Source organism: Cnephaeus nilssonii (assembly GCF_951640355.1).
Source record: "Cnephaeus nilssonii genome assembly, chromosome: 2".
NCBI classification, from domain to species: domain Eukaryota; kingdom Metazoa; phylum Chordata; class Mammalia; order Chiroptera; family Vespertilionidae; genus Cnephaeus; species Cnephaeus nilssonii.
This window is the reverse complement of record NC_137073.1, coordinates 27,752,805-27,777,089: the sequence shown is the minus strand read 5'-3', so window position 1 is coordinate 27,777,089 and position 24,285 is coordinate 27,752,805. Positions and strand designations below refer to the sequence as shown.

Here is a 24,285-nt window from a genome sequence, read left to right as displayed (position 1 = left end):
GGGAAGGAAGGCAGGGTGCCCATTTTTTTGACCTCTTTGCTACTGATGGGACATGATCTGTGCCTCTCACTTTTTTTTGGCAAGCTGGTGAGACCAGCTGGTGGTGGGACTTCTGTTCAGCTAGTTTCACATCTTCTGAGATGTGAACTGTGTAATGCTAAACACGTGGGCACTTTTAATCACGTTGGGTGTCATTCCAAGCGGAAAAGAGATCTGTGAGCATCTATAGCCTTCAAGGGATGTCGGTTCTAAAGGTGTCCATCCAAGTCAGTACCTGGCAATTGGCCTGGCATCTGACCCAGTGCTTGGCACATGGTAGATGCATATAAATGTTTGTTGCCTGGCTGGGTAGATGGAATGAACAAACAAGTGTATCTTAGCTGATCTGACCAAGAGCTTCAGAAATAGGGAAGCCGAAAAGCACCTCCGGGCTTCATCCTGTCCTCCAACGCTGTTTATGTTCTCCCTGGCGTCTTTCATTTTATTTCCAATTCGTTCTCCTCCCGCGCCTGCACACAACATCTCCATCTGCCAGTCCCTCAGATATTTTGGGAACGCAGTTTTGAAGCTTTTGAGCCACGTGTCTGGTCCATCTCTCTGTGGCTGGGAGAGGGACGTGGACAGAGAGTCTGGGTTGAGTCTAGAGGGTCTGGGAATCATCAAGTACAACTTCTTATGATACAGACGGGGAGGCCCAGAGAGGAGAGAGACAGTGCACGTGCCCACAGCTGGAGCCTCCGTGGGGACCCAGTGCTGTCTCAGCTAAATCCTTGGGCTGAAGTTCCAGAAGCTCTGGTGCCCCGTCTTTCCCTCCATACTGGGGGGAGGGCGGGGTGCAAGGCGGGTCATGCCTCAGTACTTCCTCTCATTTTCTGTTTTTAGAGGCAAGTATTGCATATTTCCATAACAAAGTGGTTCTGTGTCAGGCTCTGTGAGTTGGTATTCTATTTTTTTCTACTTTTTCCTAGTTCTGTGACCTTGAGCAAGTTGCTTGATCTCTCTGCCTTGATTTTCCCATCTGTAAAATGGCGATGATAAAAATAATAGTATTTATATCATAGAGTTGTTGTGGTGATTGCATGAATTAGTGTATGGAAAAGGACTTAAGAACGCTTGACACCTGGTTGGCAATCCTAGATGAGAGTCTTTTTACCCTGTTTTTGTCTCAGTTTCCTCATCTGTAAAGTGGGAACAGTAATATGACTTACTTTAAATGGCTGTTATTCAGAGTAATGAGATATGCACATACCATGCTTATCACAGTAGTAAGTATTGATTTCTATCATTATATTGATAGGGATTCTTTAAACTGATTTAAAGGCGATGTTAAGGCACTCTTCCATTATTCATAGGTAGTGACCTGGATCCCGCAGATGTGTGTAGAGTTGAAATGTTTGGTGAAATAAACTCATTAATCAAGAGCTCAGTCCCATTTTCCAGTGCCCTGTGTGACAGAGATGGGCTTAGCCCATCTGGTGTCTTTGCTTTGAAGAAGGCCAGCTCTGTGAGGGCAGGGTTTCTGTCTGTCTAACTCCAAAAGATAGTTGTTGACCAGCTGACTAACGTACTGGCAGAAATTGAATCCTGAAAGCATCAGTCATCCAATTGAGCCCGGCCGGTGGCTCAGTGGTTGACTGTCGACCCATGAACCAATAGGTCGCTGGTTCTATTCCTGGTCAGGCACATGCCCTGGCGTGCAGGAGGCAGCCGACTGATGTTTCTCTCTCTATATAGCTCTACTTTCCTCTTTAAAAATCTAAAAAAAAAAAAAAAATGAATCTCAGTTTCTTTGGATTATTTCTTGAGTATACCCTGCAGACACTCAATAGAATCCTATTACTGTACTCAGGGGATTTAAAATCTAGTATAGGGGCCCCAATTGGGTGGCTGAGTTGGTTGGAGCGTTGTCCTGTTCACTGAAAGGTTGTGGGTTCAATTCTCAGTCAGGGCACATGCCTAGGTTTTGGGTTCGATCCCCTGTTGGTGTGAGTACGGGAGACAACCAATTGATGTCTCTATCTCCTTTCTTGTCTCTTGAAAATCAATAAAAAAACATATCCTTGGGTGAGGATTAAAACAAAAACAGCTAGTATAGGAGATAAGGCGAGTACATAAGTCCAGGCACCCCCTAGAGTTATGCATTCACGCCCTGCACACCCATATGACAGTCCTGCATAGAGTTGTCAATGGAAAAATCCAGGGAGAATGGCTTCATTCAGGCATAGCTGGATCCAGAGGCTTAAAAATTGCCTGGGTGTGCATGCGTGTGCTCTCTTTGTCTTCGTTTCGTTTGTATCGGCCTCATTCTTAAGCTTGCTCCTTCTTTGCCCCGTTCTTTTTTTTTTTTTTTTTGCCCCGTTCTTAACAGCAGCAAAAACACCAGGAAGGGCTCTCTTGCCCAGGTTTGGGGTAAATGTGCCCAATCACTTTTGCTTGGAGGAGATGGTGCTGGGATCACCCCTGGGTTGCCTGACCATCCTGGACCCAGGGGCAGGGTCATTTCCACTTGAAACACTTGAACTAAGCTAGTAGAACAGGGTTGGCACACTCTTCCTGTAAAGGGCCCGATAGTAAATATTTCAGCCTCATGGGCTTATTCTATGTTGCAACTAGTCAACTCTGTCATTGCTGTGCGGAAGCAACCAGACTCAATACATTAATGAATGGCATGGCTGTGTTCCAGTAACACTTCATTTACAAAAACCAGGCTGTGGATTTGGCCCTGTGGTTCGCTGAACTTTGTAATAGACAGTTTGGATGCTGTGACTGGACCCAGGGCAGGCACACACGACACATGGACACTACGTCTTGGAAGAGTTGTGAGGATCGTAGAAAATGAGCCTGCAAACTCTGATCGTGCAGGTTCTTGAATGCCAGATGAAGGAATTTGGATTTTCTTTTGAACCCGTAGAGAACCGGATAGACATTGAAAATCACAATCTGTTTGCCCCCAGATACCCGGATGGAGCGTTACAGATGCCCAGCCACTGAGTTGGATGACAGTTGCGCTTTGACCAGGCTACTGACCCTTTGGGCATGCAGAGGATTCTTTTGGGGGCAGGGGGTGGGACCCTCTGGGAAGACAGTTCTTTTGGTTTTGCCACCAGCAGAGAAGTGGGCTGGGAACTTCCCAGCAGAGCCAACGCACCACACAACTTCTGGAGGCTCCGTTCACTGGTGGTTATTATGAATGGCACCACCCAGAGTCGTGCAGTCTGCAGCCTGGACACTGTACATGACCTCCAAGCTGCCCAGGATGAACCAGGTCTTCCTGGAATCCTGGGCATCACTGAGTGCATTTTTGGCACTCAACACAGGGCAAAACGTTCAGAGAAATCTGGAAAGGGGAAGCGGGTTCAGTCGTTCAGAGGGCGAGTTTACAGCTTGTGCTCTCCCCAGCTTTATTTACCAAGTGGGCAGTCGCATGTTATCAAACAGGAAGGGAGTAGAAATGTCAAGTGCACAGGCTTTGCAGTGCTGTTCCTGCTGTGATATTTGAGCCCAGAACCACAGGGCTGGCAGATGAGCCGGCTCTGTGTGTGGGGGACACATCATTCATTGCCACACGTGCTTCTGTCATGTGGGCCCCCAGCTTTCCTTGGCTGGGCTGGCCTAGTGAGGGTCAGGAAACTGTACCGTCCAGCTGGCTCCTTGGGGGCAGTGCCAGAAAGACCCTCCTTGAAGAGTGAATTAAAGTCAGGTTATTTGTTTCTACAACTAGCATGTGTTGAGTACCTACTGTGTACAAAGCTCCACAGGCCTTGCAGGGGATGCCCAGCTCAGAAGTGTGGAGCTGTGACCCGGAGCCTGCCATTGCTTGACTCAGTTGGGGTTCTACCATTTAACAGTGGTGCCAATTACTTATCCATCCCTCTTCCCACCCTACCCTGGGGCTTATATTTCCTCACCTGTAAAAGGGGCACGGTTATTAATAACTAACTCCCAGGTTGTTTTAAGGGTGAAATCAGATGGTTCATACAGAGCATTTAGCCCAGTGCCCAGCACATAGTGGGCACTCAGCACCTGGTACCTTTGATCATAGTAGGTACATGTCTCACCACTAAGAAGTGTATCCTGTTATAGGAGGGTTGACAAGACATGGACTCAGATAATTGTGACACAAGATAAATGGGATAAGAACCACAGGAAGGGTATATTCATTCACTCACTGAGAAAATAAATGTGGAACACCCCAGATGCGCCAGGTAGTAAGGCAAGGTTGGCAGTGGTGACAGGTTAAGACAGATACTATCGCTGCCCATATGGAGCTGAAGCTTGGTGTCAGATGCAGAAGAGAAGCAAGCAAGCCACAACTAAAGATAAGTGATGTGCAATGTCAAAGAGAGACAAAAGCAGGTGCAGGGATAAGGGTTGAAGGGGGTGGGAGGAGGTGACGGGGACAGGGTGGGGCCTCTCTGAGGAGATGCTGTCGAAGCTGAGACCTGAATGATGATAAGGAACCAAACAGGTGATGGCGCCTGGAAGAGCATGCGGGGCAGAGGGAACAGTTGGCGCAGTGTGTGGGAGGAAGGCAGGGAGGCCTGGTGGTTGCAGAGGAGGCAGGGGTGGCTCAGGCATACACTGGTACTGTGTCAGAGGACTCAGCCTAGGCCCTGGGGGCCGATGGCTTTTAAGCTGGTCCTGGGAGGCTGGATGGGACTTCACAGGTGGAGGTGACCACCACAGAGGTATGGCAGTGGGGAGACAGGCTGTGCAGGTGGAGGTGCCCCAGTGACTCCTTCCATGGAAGATGCTACAGCTTTCATTTAAGGGAGAGCAAGAAGAATGATTGGTACAGTGTGATCCCACCTCTGTGACCTCCCCTACTTTCCACCCCCCACATTTCATCTGCTATGTTCTCCTAGAGACCAGGAGCCAGGGGCAGGCGAGGACTGTGCGTGTCCCGGCCTTATCACAGCCCCGGTCTTGTCCTCGCCGTGACCCTTATATCACTTTGGAAGAACATCAGATCCATCTCATTTCATGCACAGGATGCATCGAAAGACCTTGGAGAATTCGAAACTTGCATTTTTCAGGACTAGTTTCCCTGCAGGCTTAAATGTCAAGCTGGGGGATGCAGGCTTAAACATATCAATCCACAGCTGAGAGCTTGGGGCGTGTTATTAGCAGCATCCATCTCACGGCCACTTTGCCAGCTTTTGTCCCCTCCATCTTCCTCCCCGCAGCATCCTAACCTAGCAGCCTTATGAATATTGGGGGAATCTTAAAGACACCAGTAATACTAGCTGAAATGTATTGAGCACCTACCTACAGCATGCCAAGCAGTGTTATATACATTTTATATGTGTGAACACATTCAGTGTTCCCAGCAGCCATGCAAGGTGGGCACCGTTATTCTCATTTTACAGATAGGGAGATGGAGACACAGAGAGAGGAAGGGACCCAGCCAGGGGTTCAAACCGAGAGGTCCTGCTCTTTAATTACTACTCTGTATCGCCCCACCCTCCGACCCAAGGCTTTTCATCTTTTCATTGGGAGCACATTGAGTCGTGCCTGCTGCTAATTCATAGCTATTTCTTTACATCAAACTATTGTTCTTTAGTCATTGATTCTCAGGGCCGTTTTGTAGCTATAGCCCTGCCTCTCAAAGACCCCTTGAGTGACATGGTTATGGATATTTTTAAAAGATGCTAAACTATAGACAGAGGGGCTGTTGGAATAGCAGAGCGTTTCTCACCAAGAGCCACTTGCAAAAGTTGGGATGCACATGGACAGCCACATGGCTCCTTCCAGACTGAAGATTGACAGGCCTCGTGACTAGTCAAAGTGGTGCCCAGCCTCCGAGGCCACATCCTGAGTAAGGTCCCATATCTCTCCCTTCGGCCCCAGCTTTGACTGATTGCTCTAAATTGGGAAATATTCATTCATATCATTTCACATTTTGTGCAAAAAGCAAGACGTTATTGAGAGTTTAGGGCTACCACACTATTTCAGATTTGCATTATCCCAAGCTGCATAAACGACATGAGAGCTGTTTCCTCATGGTCTGTTCTCCAAGGGCAGAGATGCCTGTCCCTGGGGATTCTTTGACAACCATCGAGACCTCTTCCCTCCCACAGGATGGCCAGCAGGAGCAGTGACAAGGACGGGGACTCTGTGCACACAGCCAATGATGTCCCGCTGACCCCACGTACCAACTCCCCAGATCAAAGATGCTCATCCTCAGACACGTCGAAGTCTACGTACAGCCTGACCCGGAGGATTTCAAGTAAGCATCTCCGGCGTGGCAGAGCGTCTGGCTGGGGCAGTCTTGTGCTGCTCACCTCCCTTCAGAGTCCATGAACTAGTCCCACTAGCTGGGTCCCAGGACAGAGGAGGGGGGCTGGCTTTCCCAGACACTCAGCAGCAGCCCCAAGGAAAGATGTGAAGGACACGGTTGTCCCTGGGGAGGGGTAGAGTGGGATGACAGTCAGGAGACAGGATGAGGCAGCGATAATGACAACGTGACAGAAGTGCATTGCAGTGATCATTTTGACTGATTATTTTGTTTTTGCTCATCACTTTTCATTGAATTGGCTCAATTGATTGACATTGTCAGCATATATCATTTCAGCCCCCAAAGGCAAGTGTTACCATGTTATACTGCAGGGCTTGCAAATTCTAGTGACTCCAGGGTCCAGGTGGGTTGTGTCAGTAACTGAGTGAAGAGGGTTGGATAGAGATAAATATCACCCTAATGCAATGACAAATGGGAGCCGACTCTCAGCCTTGGGAGGTACTAGGGCAGGGTGGGGACTGTGGCCAATTGGGAAGCTAATGCCCTGTTGAAAAGGGCAGCTGCTACTCAGCTGTAGCCATGGGGGACTATGGGCCCAGTATTGCCTGATTTTTTTAAAAGAGAAACTGGCAACCTGGGTTTTCATATGAAACTTTCTTACTTTTAAACCCAAATAAAATGTATCTGTGGGTTGAATTTGTCTCGCAGGCCACCCAGTTTTTCCCCTCTGATGTATAACGTATGTGTTTGACCATATGGCATGATTTGGGTGGGGAGGAGGATGGGGAGTAAAGCCTAAGGACTCCCTAAATAGAATCGTTGAAGAAGTATGATAGTTACTTTGAGGTAAGCGTCATTGGCTCCATTTCACCGATGGGGAAACTGAGTCCCAGAGAGTCTAAAAAATGTGCCCGAGTCACATGGCTCATTAGTAGTGAGCCATATGGCTCACTAAGTAAGTAGTCGAGGTGGAACTTGACCCAGACACTCCAGCCCCAGAGTCCACTCTGAAAGTGGAGCGAGTATAGGGTAATGGTTAGAGCCAAGTCTCTGGGGCCACGCAGGTCAGGCTCCTCCTCTTACTAGGTGTGTGACCTTTGGTGAGTACTTCGGGGTTTTGTTTCCTCGTCTGTAAAATGGCTGGGGGTGGTGGGAATAGTCATTAGCGAATACCTTGTGGAGGTTAGATGACCTGCTCCATGCAGTGCATTTAGAATAGTGCCTGGCGCTTCGCTGCGGGGAGTATGGTGATGGGCCGATGCTGCCTCTCAGAGTGAAAGAGAGGCTTTCAGGTGTGGAGCGCAGAGGGTGAAGAGCGTTAGGAAGCAGCGGGGACGATGTGGGAAGCTGGGAACTGTTGCCCACCTCCGGAAGGGGCCCGGGACCGGTCCCCTGCGTGGTGGTGGTCATGGTTATTTCTGGCGGCTGTTTAGGTCTGGAGTCCAGACGACCCAGCTCCCCGCTCATCGATATTAAACCCATCGAGTTTGGCGTCTTCAGCGCCAAGAAGGAGCCCATCCAGCCCTCGGTGCTCAGACGGACCTATACCCCCGACGACTATTTCAGGAAGTTCGAGCCGCGGCTGTACTCCCTCGACTCCAACAGCGACGACGTGGACTTCCTGACGGACGAGGAGATCTTGTCCAAGTACCAGCTGGGCATGCTGCACTTCAGCACCCAGTACGACCTGCTGCACAACCACCTGACGGTGCGGGTGATCGAGGCGCGGGACCTGCCGCCCCCCATCGCCCAGGACGGCTCGCGCCAGGACATGGCGCACTCCAACCCCTACGTCAAGATCTGCCTCCTGCCGGACCAGAAGAACTCCAAGCAGACCGGGGTCAAACGCAAGACCCAGAAGCCCGTGTTTGAGGAGCGCTACACCTTCGAGATCCCCTTCCTGGAAGCGCAGAGGAGGACCCTGCTCCTCACCGTGCTGGATTTCGATAAGTTCTCCCGCCACTGCGTCATTGGGAAGGTGTCCGTGCCGCTGTGCGAGGTGGACCTGGTGAAAGGCGGGCACTGGTGGAAGGCGCTGATCCCCAGTTCCCAGGTAAGGAGGTGATGGGGGTGGGGGGGGGGGCGTGTCTTCTTCTGGGAGTTTGTGGTTTACTTTTTATGAGGATTTTTATTTTAAAAAATTGTTTTGCACCGTAAAACATTCTATATTTAAATAATTCTCTACTTACAAGAAATTGCAAACACAGAACAGAGTTCCCATGTACCCTTCCCCCAGCAACCGCCATGATAAATCTTACACGCCTAGAGTAGAGTACATTAGCACTGGCAAGTGATGGTGGCAGCTAAACTGCAGGCCTTCCTCAGTTTGCACCCGTTTTTACATGCACTGCTGTGTGTGTGTGTGTGTGTAGGTCTATGAAATTGTATCACATGTATAGGTTCATGTAACCACCACCACCCTGGGACTCTCCAGTCACTGAGGTGGGCTATTTAATAAGGAGAGTGATTATCCTGGGTAGGAAGCTATCAGTCATTTTGACTTTCTGAAATTGATTTGGGAAAAATAAAATGAGGGCTGAAGAACAGGATGATAGATGGATGTTTTGCAGGCAAATTGTGAGATCCCAGCCCAGGAACATGCAATTGGCTGCTTCAGAAGCCACCCATGGACCAGGCTCTGTGCCCACTGGTGGTTAGAGTCCCCCCCTTGGGCACTCTGTGGCTGAAGGATGACCGTGCGCCCACTGCGGGTGCAGCATGTGGTGGGAGCCCAAGGGAAGGAGAAGCCCCGGCCCCTGGAGGCCGGCCCAGCCCGCCTGTGCTGCAGAGAGCAGTCCTGTACAACAGGCGGGTTATTTTGCATCAAACACACCAAGGTGCTTCTCAAAGCTGAGCTCTCCTGGCCAGGGATTTAATGGTCCAGCACCACATGTACAGGGCACACATGTTAAACTTGAGGACTGGAGGGGCTGCCCCACTGCCAGAGTGTCAGTGTCTGTGCACATCCTCAAAGGTAGGAGCTTTGTTCATCTCTTAGTTTGGATTCCTCAAGAAGATGACCCTGGGGCAAGGGGAGTCATTTATTAGGGATGTGGCACTGGAGGGAACACAAGGAGAAACTGGAGAGGTCACATAAAGGGTGCATTTGGGGGCTGGTACCACTGTGGGTGACTGGGGTGGAAACTTGCTGGGAAAACTGGGAGCCAGCACCGGACGTGCCTGAGGGTCTTTCTACCTGACGGGCAAGGGAGCTAACGTTTTTATTCACTAACTATTATCAGCTATTGGATGCGGGCTGTTGGGAGATGAGGAGGTTTATTTCCTGGCGTTTCTGGACTGTTACACTGTCAGATGAAGAGACCTTTGACATCCACAGAGCTGGCCCCTATGCACTGACGTGGTCACGGCCAAGAGGTGGTGGGCAAGGTGTTGATAGTGTCTGCTACAATCCTAAATTCTCCGTGCCACGTGATCCGAATATATTGGGTGCTTTCCATGTATCCTCCGCAGTATTTGATATCACTGGGTTTTCAACTGTCAAGAGAGTTACAGTTGAAAGAGGGAAACTCCCCTCAACAAAATAATTTCTTTATGGCCAGGCTCCATTGTTGACATCAGTGGAAGGTCCCGGAGATGCAGAGAATCTTGCCTCCTTTAGGTCTTGGCTGAAATATCACCTTTTCAGCAAAGCGCTCCTGGCATATCTGCCCTAGTTTGGTTCTCCTGAATGCCGAGGCCCAGGCAAGGACCTGGGTACAGGTATATTTAGGAGGTGATCCCAGGAAGAAGGAGTGAGGGGCGAGCAGGACACAGGAAGGAGGGGACGTCAGTAGTCAGTGGTGGTTTTTGAAGTCTCCATTCTGTCTGCTGGCGCGGGGACACTGGCCAGGGGGGCTCCCTCAGGAGGGCTGGGCAGAAGAGAGAGAGACCAGGTGTGCCGGTATCGGCCGGAGCTGAGACCGCATCGAGCAGGACTATGGGAGCATCTGTAGCTGACACCAGAGGCCGCGTCCGCTGCATCACCCTGTTCATGTGGCTGCTCCACCGTGGGTCCAGCTTACCCTTCCCTTGCTTTATTTTTCTCCATGGCACTTAGCATCATCCCACAGAGCATAACGTTTTAGGGCCCGTCTTCCATGCTGGTAGGTAAACCCCACAGGGCAGAGGTCGTGTCTGTCTTGTTCCCCTGCACTGAGAGCAGTGCCTGGCGTGTGGTGGTGCTCAGTGGGATTTGTGGGGTGAATGAAGGATAGAAGGGAGAAAGGATTCCCCAGAGTGAATTTCTTTTTTTCCTCCTCCCTCCTTCCCTTTCGCACCCCTTCACCTCCCTCTGTCCCTTCCTTCCTCCCCTTTTCCCTTCTTCCTTCTTCCTTTTCTTGTCACACGAAGAAAGGGCTCGTGGGAACTCGGAGGGAAGAAGGACTCAGGCTTGCTCGGCCTTTATGCTCTTGAGGGCACAGGCCAGTTGTCTGTGGCTGGGTTTCCTTGAAGCGGTGCCCGAGGCAGGAATTTGGGTGTGGATTAGCGTCCTAGGGCTGCTGGGACTAAGCACCACACGTCGGGTGGCTTAAAACTCAGAACCGTATCTTCTCACAGACTGGGCGCTAGGAGTCGAAGATCAAGGTGTGGGCAGGGCTGTGCTCCGGGAGCCTGTAGGGAATCCTTCCTGCCTCTCTGGCTTCTGGTGGTGGCTGGCTCTCCGTGTTTCCCGGCTTGAAGCTGCATCAGTCCGATCTCTGCCTCCGTCATCACATGATGTTCTCTGTGTGTGTCTGTCTCTTCTCTTCTCATAAGGACACCAGTCCTATTGGATTAGAGACCCACCCTGCTCCGCTATGACCTCATCTTAAATAATAATCACATCTTCAGTGACTCTATTTCCAAATAAGGTCACACTCTGAGGCACTGGGGGTTAAGATGTCAATATATCTTTGAGTGGGGGTAGGGGGCGCGGGGGGGGGGGGGGTACAATTCAACCCAAAACAAGATGCAGGAGAAAACCCTGCAGGGAGGGAGTGAAGCCATCTAGGTAAAGGGTGACAGCCGGGGGCGGGGGGGGAGTGATGGGGGGGCAGGCCATGGCGTCAAGTGAGGCCTGGCCTACGCCTCATCTGTGCTGGGGAGGGGACTCTGGACTGTGGAGCGCTGCAGTGTTGTTCCTCCGTCAGACAAGCAAGTCAGTCTGGCTGCGAACCAGACCAGGAACAGCCGGGCGGCCATGGGCCTACCTAAAGCTCCTGCGCTATAAACACGGGTTCTGAACCAGGGGCACGTCTGTGTCTCGGGACACTTGGCAGTGCTGGGGGACATTCTGGGTTTGGTGGATGGAGGTGCTACCGCCACCTGCTGGGTGGAGACCAGGGATGCTGCCACCCATCCTGCCACACGCAGGGCAGCCCCACGGCACAGAATGATCCGAGCAGAGATGCTCCTAGTGCCGATAGGGTGAGGAAGCCTCCTGTGGAAGAACGGGGGGACAGAGGTTCGGGGGACAGCAGCGGGATCCGCCCTGATGGGCAAGCTGGTCCCTGAAGGGTGTGGAGGGTTTTTTCAGGGAGAGACCTCATTGGGGGAGAGCCAAGGATGGAGGGGTGAGGAGCAGATCTCCAGGTAGCTGCTTTGCTTTTCATTCCATATGTGGGAAAGGAGATACTGGTTCTCAACGAAAATCCACATCAAGCAAAACAGGCCTGCACTGGAGACAGCAACCAGAATCCTCGCGCAGTGCGCTGAGGCCATGGCTGACTGTCGTGGGAGCCCAGCATCCGCCTTCACCAGCACGCTTGGTTGGTCGGTTGAATGGAAGGGGAAGATGCAGTTGTGTAGTGGGGTGGAAGCCAAAACTCTGCAGTTTCTCATTTCCAGCTTGACTTCATGGTGCACAGGTCAGAGTGCCTCTTAGGGTCTAGTTCTCATTCTCTGCCTTGGAGAGCCCCTGGTTGGGTGGCTGCTAGCTCTCACAGAGAGGCGTCCTCTGGCTCACGGTAGGGTGTCTCAGATGTTTTGTGCCTTTCAACATTGTGTCTTTGATCTTGGCATTCAAGAACTTAGCAACTAATGGAGCTACAGCATATTTTTTGGTCTCACTGATAAGGTTTGATTAACAGATAATGGAAATAAAGACAAATAAACAGGAAGTGTGCTGGGTGATTGACATAGGTGTCAGGTTACACTGGTCACTGAAAAAAATTCTGCTCATCCAAGTGGCCTGGAGCGAATTGATGCTTTGGCCTTTTGGAGGTGAAATCCCTGTAGGTGCCACTCTTTAAAAAAAAAAAATTAATAATTGTGGTAAAATATACATAAAATTTACTATCTTACCAATTTTTAAGTGCATAGTTTAGTAGTACATTTACATTGTTGTGCAACCATCACCACCATCCATCTCCAGAACTGCCGGGGTTCTTTTCCAGCCTTACAAAGGGTTCAGCATTCTGGAGAAAGGGGCTGCGCGTAGATGATTAAAGAGTCTGGATACGAAAGATATTTTTGAAAGGCATTGGGGGTCAGAGAAGCTTCAGCTAAAAGGAACTGAAGACTCTTACTTTGACCAAGGACGCTGCTTTTATTAGTACAATTTGTCCCAAGGCAAGGTGGACATATACACTTCAAAGGGTAAGGTATCAAAGGGTACAGAAGCATTGTTAGTTTGGGGAATAGCCTACAGCTGTTCAGGTGTTTGGCCAACAGGAGGCAGTAAAATGCCCTGAGCTGTCTGGCAGTTAACAATCCTATTCAGGTTTGGGGGAAGTGCCGTTTAGCCGTTTCCAACAGGTAAACTACATATGTGACTCAACCCTGTTGAGCTCCCCAAGCTTCACCAACCTTTTGGTGAAACTCTTGTAATTATTACATGCTGGAATTGGTTCTCGGCACAGAACTCTTTTTATCTTGCCAAACTGAAACCCTTTCCTCCAGCCCCTGGCAAACAACATTCTACTTTGTGTCTCTATGAATTTGACTCCTTTAGGTACCTCCTATAAATGGAATCATACAATATTTGTCTTTTTGTTACTGGCTTATTTTCACTCGGTATGACGTCCCCAAGGTTCATCCATAGTGTAACATGTGGCAGGACTGCCTTCCTTTCAAAGGCTGAATAATACTCCGTTGTGTGCACAGACCACGTTTTGTTTATCCATTCATGCATCCATTGATGGACACTTGGGTTGTTGCCACCATTTTGGTTATTGTGAGCAATGCTGCTCTGAGCATGGGTGTACAGGTATTTCTTTAATCAACTCTTTTTGAACCAGAAAAATATCCAGGATGAAGGCAGCTCATTTTCTGTTGAGATCGTGGCTTTGGGCAAGGGGGGCAGAGAGAGTAAATGCCCCGTGGCCATGCGGGAACCTCTCAGAGCATCAGGAAGGACCAGAGTGCTTGTTCCAGCCCTTTCACCGGTTCAGATGTGACTGGAGTCACGCAACCCTGTGGGCCTTGGTTCACTCATGGCAGGTGGAGGCAGCACCCACTGTCTTCCCTCCCTTGCAGTGCATCTGTGGAGATACACAACCTTCTCCGGAGAAAGTAGCTTCTGGAAGTGCAAGTCCCTCAAATTGGGGACAATAATAAATATATTGTACATAATAAATATACAATAAAAACATGGTATGTGTAAAAATATTGATTTATTTAGTCAATAAATATTTGTTAGGTGCTTATCCTTAGTAGCCCCAAGGCCTGGGGCTACTAATATAGTGTACATTAGTGAGTGTCTTCTGTGAGCCAAGCAGCGTTCTAAAGGATGTTTATGTGCTAACTCATTTATCCTCACAAGGACCCCTTTACAAAGTGGGCAACTGGACAGAGACAAGTTAAGTAACTTGTCCATGCTACTAGTGGTAGAACTGAGGCTCTTTGGCTTAAAAAATGATGTTCCATAACCAAGACATCAGACCGGTTCTCTACAGCAAGCAGAACAAAGCTTCCTGCCCTCGGGGAGCTTACGTTTTAGTAGATGGAGCTATGCAGCAAACAGATGTGTTAACAAATAATGCCGTGTTAGCATTGTCTATGCCAAGAGGAAAAGAGAGCAGGAGAGGGATGCTGGGTGGTGAGAAGGGGGAAACTATTTAGATGGGTGAGGAGATGACATTTTAATAGAGAGCTGGATGGAATGAGGGAGTAAACCTGGAGGATGTTAGGAGACCATTCCCAACAGCAAGTAAAGCCGTGCAAAGGCCCTGAGGCAGGAGCTGGTGTGGCATGTTGACAGTGGGAGTAGAGTGAGTAAGGGGAAAAGCAGCAGGAGAAGAGGTGGACTTGGTATAAAAGGTCGTTTCTCGCCCTACCCGGTTTGGCTCAGTGGATAGAGTGTCGGCCTGCGGACTAAAGGGTCCCGGGTTCGATTCCGGTCAGGGGCATGTACCTTGGCTGCAGGCACATCCCCAGTAGGGGGTGTGCAGGAGGCAGCTGATTGATGTTTCTCTCTCATCAATGTTTCTAACTCTCTATCCCTCTCCCTTCCTCTCTCTGAAAGATCAATAAAATATATATAAAAGGTCGTTTCTCATTGATCTTGTAGGCTGAGATAAAGACTTGAAATTTATTCCTAAGTGTGGTAGGAAGCCCTGGAAAGTTTTGAAAAGAGAGGTACTCTGGAGAGAAGTCACTGGGGGACACATTCAGAGACAAGGAATTTATATCTAAAATATATAAAGAACTCCAACACCACTGAGCCACACTGGCCAGGGCCAACAACTCAAAGATAAAACACACACCCTGAATTTAAAAATGGACAACAGTTATGAACTGATGCTTCACAAATGAAGACACATAAATTGTCTGTAAGCACATGGAAAGGTGCTCAACATCATTAGCTATCAGGGAAATGCAGATTAGCCAGTTAACTGCCACGATATTTAGAATTTAATTTAAAAAGGCCCCCCACTTGTGTCTGTAGACGCTTATGGCGTATAAATGGTTAAAACCACAGTGAGATACCACTTTACAGCCAACCCCCAGAATGTCTAAAATTACAAAGATTGAAACACCAAATGTTGGTAAGGATGTGGAGCAACTGGAACTCACATTGCTGTGGGGGTATAATGTGGCATAACCACGTACGAAGAAGTTCTAGTAGTTTCTTGTAAAACTGAACATTTATCTACCCTATGATCTAGGTATTTATGTAAGAGAAATAAAAATGGTATGTCTGCACAAAAACTTGCACACAAATTTTCACAGCAACTTTACACATAATGGCCCCAAAATAGAAATTGCCAGGTGCCCATCAATAGGATAAAGGCTAACAAACGATGGTTTATTTGTATAATGGAATATTATTCAGCAATAAGAAGGAACAAAGTACTGATACACACAGCATGGAGGATTGTCACAAACAATATGATAAGTAGAAGCCAGCCACAAGAGAGCACATATATACGATTGCATTTATATGAAGTTCAAGAATTGTCAAAACTAATCTATAGTGAAAAGAATCAGAACAGTGATTATGACTGGGGGAGTGGGAAAGGGGATTGACTGGAAAGGGGCAAGAGGCACATTTCTGTCCTACCTCTCCACAGAGCTTTGGTTTATGCATTAGTCAAACTCGTCTACGACACTTAAGGTTCGTGTATTTCATTGTAAATGAAAGGTCTAAATTTTATCTGGGGGGGAAAAAGAGCCATACACCAATATTAAACTCTGGTTAAAGAGTTTTAAATTTATCTGGGGGGAAAAAAGAGCCATACACCAGTATTAAACTCTGGTTAAAGATATGCCTGCCGAAGTGTTTAGGAGGAAGCATACTATGTTTGCAGGTGACTTTAAAATGCATTGTGAAAAGAACATTAGATATGTGATAAAGCAAATAACAGTATATTTAACAAATATTTTAGGATTATTCATATGAATTGTTCATTGTAGAATCTTGGTGGTGTGTACAAAGGGATTCACCGTACAGTTCTTTCAGCTTCCCTGAATTTGACAATGCTCATGATAAAATGTTGGGGGGTAAAAGAGAGAAAGAAGCAGAGCCACCATTTAGGAGCCATTTACTGTGGTCTCTAGGCGGGAGGTGGTGGCCTGGACCCAGAGGTCACGTGCAGGTGCACAGGGGGTCAGCTTGGGAGACAGTTTGAAGGCAGAACCTCTGATGCCATAGACATTGAACTCAAGCTTCAGGATGATCCAGGAGCTGTGACCATGGGCTTCCCAGACCCTAGCCTCGAAGATTCCGATTTCCTAAGTCTTGGGTGGATCTGCACCTTAACAAATGTGCTGGCAGATTGTAATGCAGGTGAACTGTGGACCTCATTCTGAGAAATACCAGGTGGCCAACAGAAGGCAGAAAGGGTTTGGCTGTTTGAGCAGGACAGGTGCGTGGGAAACGTGACTCTCCACTCACGGTGGGCTGTTGTGATGGTTGAACGATGGCTGCCTGAGTGCCCAATGTAGGCTGCCCTTAGGATTATGTTTGATGGAGCCATTCAGGAAAGGAGCAGTCTCGGGTTAAGTGCCCTTAGCAATTCTTTGGGGATAATTCTGAGTCACGTGGGGTGTATCTTTGATGACCAAGCCAGATTTATCACTGAGGAGGAATATTTGATTTGAGCCCAGAAGAAGAAAATGTGTTTAGTCAAAAGTGATATTTGCACACCGGGATGCTGGATATTTATGTTTCGGGAAATGGCTTTAACCTGAGATTTGCTCAGTCCAAAGGAACGAACGCCTTTTAGACCCTGGATGCTTAGAATTTAGGGCCCTGTGGCTTCGGAAGTGAAGCCTGTGCGTGCCGCCTTTGCCAAGATTCAGAGATGGTAGCAATAAAGGTGTTCTGGCACTCACCACGTACCACCTGCTGGGCTGGGGCAGTACCCACGTTACCCTACCAGATGGATAGTAATGGCACCTGCATCCTATAAATCAGGACCCCAAGGCTCAGAGAGGTTAGGGAACTTACCCAGGGTTGCACAGATAGAAGGGGGACTTGAATCTGAGGCTGACTCCATGCCCACACCCATAACTTCTATGAAATACTCTGCTTAGGAAAAAGTCCTGCCAATGGGTGCGGGCTGCCCTGGTGCTGGGAGTGTGTCCCATGGCCTCTTACTATTAGGATCCCTTCGCCAGGGGAGCAGCCAGCCTTGAGCATGGGCCCTGGTCAGATGGCCTAAATTCAGCTGCCTTCTCTGGGCCTCACCGATCCGCGGGAAAGTCACCTGTCGTCCTAGGTTGGGCACCTCTAGAAACAGACCCTGAGGCCAAGTATTTTATTTGGGGGAGAGGAGGGGATGATGCCAAGAAAAAGCAGAAGGGGAGGGGGAATGAGACCTATAATAAAAGGCGTGTTATCAGGCAAGTGAGCACTGTGGGCAGCTGCATGGCGATCCTCCTGGGACTGTGGGGTAGCCTGAGGGCCGAGGGCACTGGGTGTTTATTCACCAGCTCTCAGCAGGCACAGGTTGAAGGATGCTTCCAGAAGCCTTTAATTCCCTGGGCTCCTCTGGCTTGCCTCATGGACACAGGAAGAAGGGACCCTGGTGGCCATAGAGACTCCTCAAGATGAGAGATGCAGGGCTAGCAAAAGGGAGCTTGTGGTCTCCGGCAGTGATGCGGTCAGGCTGGGGCGGGGGGCAGGGGGTGCTCTTCAGCATCCCTACACTTACTCTTGCCGCCTCCAGGGCTTGTGCAGGGTCTCACGTGCTCCCCCTTCTCTCTGCTGGCCAGCCTCTCTCCATTTTCCTTTCCTCTGGTTGGAAGGTGCTAAGCAGATGAGCAAACCCCCCTGGCGAAGCAGATGCCCATAGAGAAGAGTGGCAGTCACCCCTGCCTGTAGAAGCATCTGACCTTTGAGTGACTCGGCAGCCGTTTCTCTCAGCTTTTGCTGGATGGTCAGGGACACTCCCCAATTCTCCCCACTCATCCAGTGCCTCCCGTCTACCTCCCTGTCTGCTTCTAGAGGCAGGGAGGGAAGGAGGATGGTGTGAACACTGCAGGACCCAGTCTCTACCCCTTAAAAAATTGCAGAGGGCTGCCCCAGTTGTTGCTGGCTCCTTGGTACCTCTCCTTCATCCACAGCTTTGGGCCCAGGCAGCCAGTTCTGGGGTCAGCTAGAAAAGTTCTCCCCTGCGTCCTGTCAATGCGCAGCTAAAGGCTTGGCCAGACTCTCCATAACTTCAGCTTTTGTCATTATTTATTCTCAGTATTTTTGGCAAGGAACTTGGTAAATGGTTTTGGACTGAATAAATATCATTATATTAAAAATATTCTCTTTAAAGTTACACTGACCTGGTTAAGGTCCCAGCTTCACCATTTCCTGGCTGCGTGAATTTGGGTCCAACTCCTCACCTGTAAATTAGGGATAATAATGCATACTGCACAGGGTGTTGGGGAAGTATATGAAGATAACAATAATGATAGGCGACTCTTGCATAGCACTCACTGTGTGCCAGGCACGATGTTTGGATGATGATGTTGTATTAACTATCAGTTGTATTAATTATCACTTCATTTTAATCATCATCCCATTTTATACATGGGGAAACTGAGGCACACGTTAACTAACATGTACAAGACAGCAGGACTGGGATTTGAATCCAGGCTGTCCAACCCTAGACATCACCTCTTGATAAACCAAGGTTAGTTAAGCAGGCAAAGCACGTGGTGTGTAACCATACATTGAATACAGGGTGACTGGGAGCTGAGGCCCTGGGAGGTTGGGGGAGGGGACTCAGGAAGGAGGACACCAAAAGAGGAAGGTGAGGTTGGGAGCAATTGAGATGGAGGAATTGGCGTTAGAATCCTATTCGCAGCCCTAGCTGGTGTGGCTCGGTGGATAGAGCATCAGCCTGTGGACTGAAGGGTCCCAGGTTCGATTCCAGTTAAGGGCACATGCCTGGGGTTGCCAGCTCAATCCCCAGTAGGGGGCGTGCAGAAGGCAGCGGATCAATGATTCTCTTTCATCATTGATGTTTCTCTCTCTCTCTCTCTCCCCTCTCCCTTCCTCTCTGAAATCAATAAAAATATATTTAAAAAAAAGAAAGACTAGAATCCTATTCGCCTTTCAATATAGACTACTTTGGTCTTAACCATGCCCCAGGCAGATGAAGATAGAAGGGATTTAGGATATTTTTTGAAAGGAAAAATTGTAGATGATTCTGGGTGCCCCGTGTTTGGTGCTGATTGGGCCTAGAATCTGGGAACTGCCTGAGTGACTCATGTTCACGGCCTCTCCTGGCTGCGTTTTGTATTTTGAGGTCATTCACCACCTGCTACCACAGCAGGCAGGGCCCTCGACAAGGCAAACATCAGTGTTTTGTTTTCTGGGGGTTTTATGCAGTGTTGTGGGGTTTTTTTGTGTTTTGTTTTTTTTAATGAGAATCTCTCTTTAACTTGCCCTGAGCTGCTGCCAGCCTTGACCCTCTTGGCAGAATCCTCGCCTCTGTTAAAAGGGTTTCCTGCCCAGGTTTTGGTGAATAGCTGTGTTTGGGCAACACCGTACAGTCGCCTGGGCTCGGGCCAGAACCTTGCAAGGCAGCATTAGCTAGAAGTTTTATTTCATGTGCTCCTTCTTGTTTTACTTCTCCTGAAATAGAAACAGAATTTACATTTCAGTCCTCAACATGAGCTTTTAATTTCTAGTTATAATGTGAAGTAGAAGAGGAACCATAAATAATTTGGACCAACCCTATTTTATAAAATGAGAAAACTACAGCACAGAGAAGTTGAGTGACTTGTCCAAGATTACACAGCTTTCAGGGACAGAAATGAGACTGGAGACTCCCAGGCAAGGGGTCTTGCCACTGTGCCACACAGCTTTACCCCCCAAGGGAAGGGATCTATTGTGGCTAAGAGCACAAGCTCTGGAGTCATACAAACCTGGGTTCAAGTCCCAGCTTTGCCACCCTCTGGAGGTGGGGGCCCAGGAGAGTTAATTTCCATCTCTAAGCCTCACTTTCTTCCTCTGTAAAATGGGGATTTTGTGCTAGAGCTAGCTTGGACTGGCTCATAGAGCCTATTTTATTTTATTTTATTTTTTAGGATGGGTGGCAAATGTGGCACTAAGTCTCTTTAGTTTAATATATTTTATTGATTTCAGAGAGTAAGGGAGAGGGAAAGAGATAGAAACATCAATGATGAGAGTGAATCATTGATTGGCTGCCTCCTGCATGCCCCCTACTGGGGATTGAGCCGCAACCCAGGCATATGCCCTTTGACTGGAATTAAACCTGGGACCCTTCAGTCCACAGGCCAAAGCTCTAAGCACTGAGCCAAATCAGTTAGGGGCATAGAGCCCATTTAAAATTTTTCAGGTATTTTCCAAGCTGCTGAGTTCACATTGCTAGCTTGAAATCAGCCTTTGTGTATGAAATTGGCAAATGAGAGCCTTTTCCCCCTGGAGAGTTAAACACTTACAGGCATATCACTGATCATGGAAGTACTTACTAGTACTTCAGAACATTTTCCTGGTCTGCCAGAGGGCTAGTTCACATGAGGCTCAAAGCACACAATCTGTCAAGTGCATACAGTGGTGCCTATGGAAGTCAAGAACAGGGCCCATATCCTCAAGCAACAGTCAGCCCAATCACTTCATGAGGTGTGACCCAGGACAGTTACTCAATGTAAGTGAGTACCCAGGGCTTCAGTCTTGGGGGTCATCCTAGAATTTGGCCTCCCTACCCCCCATGGGAGAGGACTCTAATTGGCTGAGTTGGTCACATGACCATTTCTGAGCCAATCACCTGGCCAGGGAGAGGAGGGCCATACTCCAGCCCTGCCCAAATCACTCCAAAGAGGTTCTGATAGAAGAAGGAGGCAGTGGTTCTGAAGAGACAAAAAGTGTGATTTTTCATAACAGGGAGGGCTTCTTAGGGCAACAGATATAAGAATGGTAAGTAGCTACGGAGGATGCCCTGTGCTTTTCTTTCCTTCTAAGTCATCAGTTGATATATTAGATTCTTACCACATGCCAGTCCCTGGACTAGGTAAGACAGTGGGCTTTGAAGTCTGACAGACCCTAGTTCAAATCCTGACCCGACCCTCACATTCATTCATTCAACAAATATTTACTGAGCACGTAGGCAGAGCAGTAGTATTGTCACAGGGGACAACTCACTGTGTGACCTTAGGAATGTTAGTTGACTTATCCAAGCCTCAGTTTACTCTGGAGGAAAGTGAGAACAAAAGCCAAATAGCATAGTTGTCAAGAGTGCACAAACGAGTCAGCCTCCAAAAGTTCATACCCCATAAACTGTTTTTACTCATAACACTTCTGACACCAAATGTATGGGGTTTTTCTCCACACTAACAAATTCTCCGTTTCTCCAGACACTAACTGGGTGTCCTGCAGTGCAGTTCAATTCTAACACTAACTGCCTGGAATTGGCTCATATCAACAGGGAGAGGGCTTAGTCCCAGAAGATTAACCCAGTTCATATGCCAATGGCAAGTCCCAGGTTGTCACTCATACTTACGATCAAATCAGGGGTTTTTGTGACCTCTTTCTCAGGTTCTAGAACTTGCTAGAATGGCTCACAGAACTCAGAAAGGCACTTTATTTACTTCTGTCAGTTTATTATAAGGGCTACAACTCAGGAACAGCCAAATGGAAGAGATGCATAGGGCAAGGTATTGGGGGGATGGGAGCAGACCTCCCCTTCTCTCTTCAGAAGCTCTCTAAGTCCTGTTTTAAAGGAATTTTTATGGAAGTTTCATTATGTAGGCATGGTTAATTAAATCATTGTTCATTGGTGATGACTCAGCCTTCAGCTCCTCTCTCTTCCAAGAAGATGGGGGTTGTGTCTGAGAGTTCCAACCCTCTATCATACCTTAGTCTTTCTGGTAGCCAGCCACCATCCTGACATTATCCAGAAACCTCCAGCCACCGGTAATCTCATTAGCATACAGAAGACACTCTTACACTCCAGAGATTCCAAGGCTTTTAGGAGCTGTGTACCTGGAATTGAGGACATAGACCAAATACATATTTCTTATTGTATCATCCCCTGACTCTGCTACCTGCTTTCTGTGTGATGTCAGGCATGTGCCTTAAACTTCCAGTGTTTTATTTTACTCATATGTGCAATGAGTATAATAATAGTCCCTCTTTCAGTGGGTTGTAATGAAGATTAAATGGAAAAATAAAGGAAAGCACTCAGAACCCTGTGCCTGGCAGAATGCACTCTTAGTAATGTTGGTTGTCATCAACATTATCATCATCACCATTATCACCATCATCATCAGCAGCAGCAGCAGTATCACTGTCGTCATAACAGCAGCATCATCATTGGCAGCATCATCATCATCAACGTTATCAGTGCCATCATCAACATCATCATCAATATCACCATCATCATCATCAACATTATCAGTGCCATCATAATTATCATCAACATAATCATTAACACCGTGATCATTGTCATCAACACTAGCATCACCATCATCAGCAGCAGCAGCACCATCATAATCATCAACATCATCATTAACATAATCAAAATCATTATCATCATAACCATTATAATCATCAAAATAATCATTAACACCATGATCAACATCATCATCACCAGCAGCAGAACCATCTAGTCATCATCAACATTATCATCATCATCACAGTTATCATCAATGCCATCATGATCATCATCGTCAACACAGTCATTAACACCATGATCATCATCAGCAGCAGCAGCATAATCATCATCAACATCATCACAATCATTATCATCAATACCATCATGATCATGATCATCATCATCATCACCATTATAATCATCAACATCTGCAGCATCAGCATCATCAACACTATCATCATCATCAATACCATCATTGACATCATCAATACCAAATAGTTCTCTTGAGAATTGAATGGGATAATGCATGCCCTATGCTCATCCTCATGTGTGGTACAGAAGTACTCAGTCAGTGTTTCTGCTATGGTTATTCATTTAGTTAGTGAATATGTTAGGAAGTTTCTCATGTGTCAGCTCTAGCGTGGGCTCACAGTTTAGAAAGAAGGTGACAGTTAGAACCCAAAGTCCTAAGTCATGCCCTATCCTGACACCTCCCTGGGATGGGGTTCCTGAGGATCTTATTTACTGCTCTACACCCAGTGCTGTGCCAATACCTGGCTCAGAATAGAGCTTCTGTTTGTGGAATTAATGACCTGTTGGTAGCATTCACTTTAAGAGGTAAGTCTGAGGCCTATAGGAGCACAGGGGAGGGGAACCTCTGTCTCTGCTTTTGAGTGTGGGACAGGAGCGGGAGGGAAGTTGAGTGGTCTGGTATATTCCATTTGCCTGGCACATAATTTGGCCATACAAGGAATGTCACGGCATGAGATTGAGGGGAACTGGAACTGGGGGTTGAAGAACCTCATAGATAGTGTTTATTTGTGGGGGGGAGCAGGAACCATTGAAAGATAAAAAGGGGAGAAACCTGGTTAGGTTTGCATTTTAGGTTGTTCCTTCTGGGGCAATGCATGAGTTAGATTTAGATGAGATGAGTCCAAGATAAGTTATATCTCACCCTCTGCACTAGTGACACCTTGGGCCAGATCACTCCCCTCTGAGGGGCTGTGCTGAGCACTGTAGGATGTTCAACAGCACTCTGGCCTATAGCCGCTAGATGCCAGTAGCACCCCTCCCCCAGTGTTGACAACAAAAAATGTCTGCAGACTTTGCCAGATGTCCCCTGGTGGTATAGTCACCTGGTTGAGAACCATTGGTTTAGAGGTGTGTGAGAACAGAGGCAGATGACCTTTGACTGTGGTGGGTGAGGGGTTGAAGATGTTTAGGAGTTGAAAGTGACAGGAAGGAAGAGGGTGAGGGAGGCCTCCAGGATCTTGGTCAATTTGCCACATTGATGGGTTTGCCAGTTGGGGGTACTGGATAGTGAAGTGGGAGGAGCAGGTGAGATTGGGGGGTGGGGTGGGGATGAGTAGTTTAGTTTGGGATATGGGGTGATAAGCATGAACATGGCGCATCCATATGGATATTTCTAGTGGACTAGATTAAAGATCCCTAAGTGATCTTATCTGATCCCATACCTTGAAACACCCATGTTATTGGTATTTCTGGGTGCATATCTTGTGGGGTACTTGTTTAAAATACTATTTTCCAGGTCCTCTACATGGTCTGCGACTC

At 48.0% G+C, this 24,285-nt stretch overlaps 1 protein-coding gene across 1 annotated transcript in view; it reads left to right on the top strand.

Annotated features, from left to right (window-relative positions):
- Positions 1 to 24,285, top strand: part of SYT17 (synaptotagmin 17) — a 64,806-nt gene that overhangs the window by 216 nt on the left and 40,305 nt on the right. The window contains exons 2-3 of the mRNA XM_079780563.1: positions 6,081 to 6,229; positions 7,672 to 8,291. Of these exons, the coding sequence (XP_079636689.1) occupies positions 6,082 to 6,229; positions 7,672 to 8,291 (768 nt within the window). The 5' untranslated portion in view covers position 6,081. The remainder of the gene's footprint in view (positions 1 to 6,080; positions 6,230 to 7,671; positions 8,292 to 24,285) is intronic.